Raw genomic sequence first — 1,826 nt, forward strand, 5'->3', positions numbered from 1 at the left:
TATACCTTCACGAAACTCTATTGCGTCGGGATTAAGGTCCTGCTTGATTGGAGTCGGTTTGCTGTCGACCACTGGCACATTTGAACCAATCATAGCTTGTTTCTCTCGATGCAGTAATGTATTATGTCGCTTTCGGCATATCTTACAGCAGCTCTTAGAGTTGCAACTGGATAACTTATGCCGATCACTTAAGCAATTGAAACAGAGGTTGTTTTTGGCCACCACATCGTTTCTTTGGGAGGCTTCAAGCCGTAAAAAGGAATCACAAGTGTAAACAGGATGATTTTGCTTACATAAAATACAATGAGACATAGAATTGTTACATTTCACAAACAAGCTTTTCGGTTTAACTCTATCTTGACTACACCTTGGTTTCACGAACGTGGTCTTATTAATGTTTTCTAAAATCTGAGAACGCTTTTCCAAAAATGAAATCAAATTATCTAGTTTAGGAACGTCATTCGAACTGATACTGAACTCATACTGTTTTAGAGTCTCCTTATCCAGCTTCTGAAGTACGATATTTAAAATTAAGATATCAGAAAGCTCATTCCTTTCATATCCTAGGACTTTTAGTGCTCGCATATTTCTATTGATGCTATCAATTAAACTCCTCAAACCCCTTGCTGACTCATAAGGTAATTTTACAGAGTCCAGAATCGCATTAACATGGGTTTCTACTATTAATTTCTTATTTTCGTACCTTTCTTGTAGCGCTTGAAACAATGAAGCAAACGAATCGTTTAACGTTTCTAAACTCTTAGCTTCCCCTACGAGAGCAGCCTTCAAATAATGTAGTTTTTGTTCTGCCGACAGTTGCTCGTTTGACGAAATGATATTATCAAATTGCATTTTAAAGTTACTCCATTCTTCATATTTTCCAGAGAATTTCGGTAGAGGAATCTCCGGCAACTTAATATTAGCGGAATTATTTCGAACTACGGGGCCCTGAGTCACCGTGACCACGGACGAATCTGCTTCTAATCGTTTAATACGAGACTGGATCTTAAATTTACAACTTATAATTTTGTCCTCATATTCTTCACTATTGACTATCTCAGTGTCATAATCAGTTGGGCTAGTAATGAAACCCTCAATCTCCCCGTTTAAGGTTCTCAATGACTCTTCCTTTCGACTCAACTGATCCAGTATTTCTAGATGAGTTTCTGTCTCTCTATCGTCGCTTTCAATTAAACTATCGATTTTACTAATTAATTTCGTCACACTAGCTCTTATCGAAGCGCGCTTTTTCTTTAATTTCTCGAGTTGATCCATTTTAAACTGTCTACCACGTATAACGGACAGGTAAATTCCTCCTACCTTGGATAGGTGACTTAATGAAGTTTGACCCAATCTTATTTGCTTGCGAAGTTGTCTCTCTTTTCTTCTTGATCCGCCTCGACGGACCAGATGTTTGTCGATCTTTAATGGACTGTAAAAATATGAAAGTACTGCGGTTTTGCAAAAAATAACGTTTAATGCGGAATGAAACACTGGTACAAAATGGCTGCTACAAATGACCGTTACAGAACTACTCTCGTTCACAAAATTTTTTTTTTCTTTTTTTTTATGACAAAAATACGGTGGCGCTTGAGGCGCTAACACATGTTAACTGTTACTTCTGGTGCTGTATGACAAAGGATTGTGATAGACTCGAAAATTTAATATTTTTGTAAATAGTCGAAAACTTCAATTGAAGAATTATATCCTGAGTTATTACAGAAATTGTATAAGATAATAAAAGTTATAATGCTGACAAAAAGCAAAAAAGTATTAGGGTCTTGCCGGGCGGCACTGGCTATAATGTATATATAATATACAGAATG

General features: G+C 36.6%; 1 protein-coding gene across 1 annotated transcript in view; it reads right to left on the reverse strand.

Moving 5' to 3' along the window:
• LOC111629544 overlaps positions 1-1,537 on the reverse strand; it is a 4,990-nt gene extending 3,453 nt beyond the window's left edge. Inside the window, exon 1 of the mRNA XM_023373462.1 lies at positions 6-1,537. Within this exon, the coding sequence (XP_023229230.1) occupies positions 6-1,275 (1,270 nt within the window). The 5' untranslated portion in view covers positions 1,276-1,537. The remainder of the gene's footprint in view (positions 1-5) is intronic.
• Positions 1,538-1,826: the final 289 nt, after the last annotated feature.

Source organism: Centruroides sculpturatus, unplaced genomic scaffold (assembly GCF_000671375.1).
Source record: "Centruroides sculpturatus isolate CEXI.00-Female unplaced genomic scaffold, Cexi_2.0 scaffold499, whole genome shotgun sequence".
In the NCBI taxonomy this organism is placed as follows: domain Eukaryota; kingdom Metazoa; phylum Arthropoda; class Arachnida; order Scorpiones; family Buthidae; genus Centruroides; species Centruroides sculpturatus.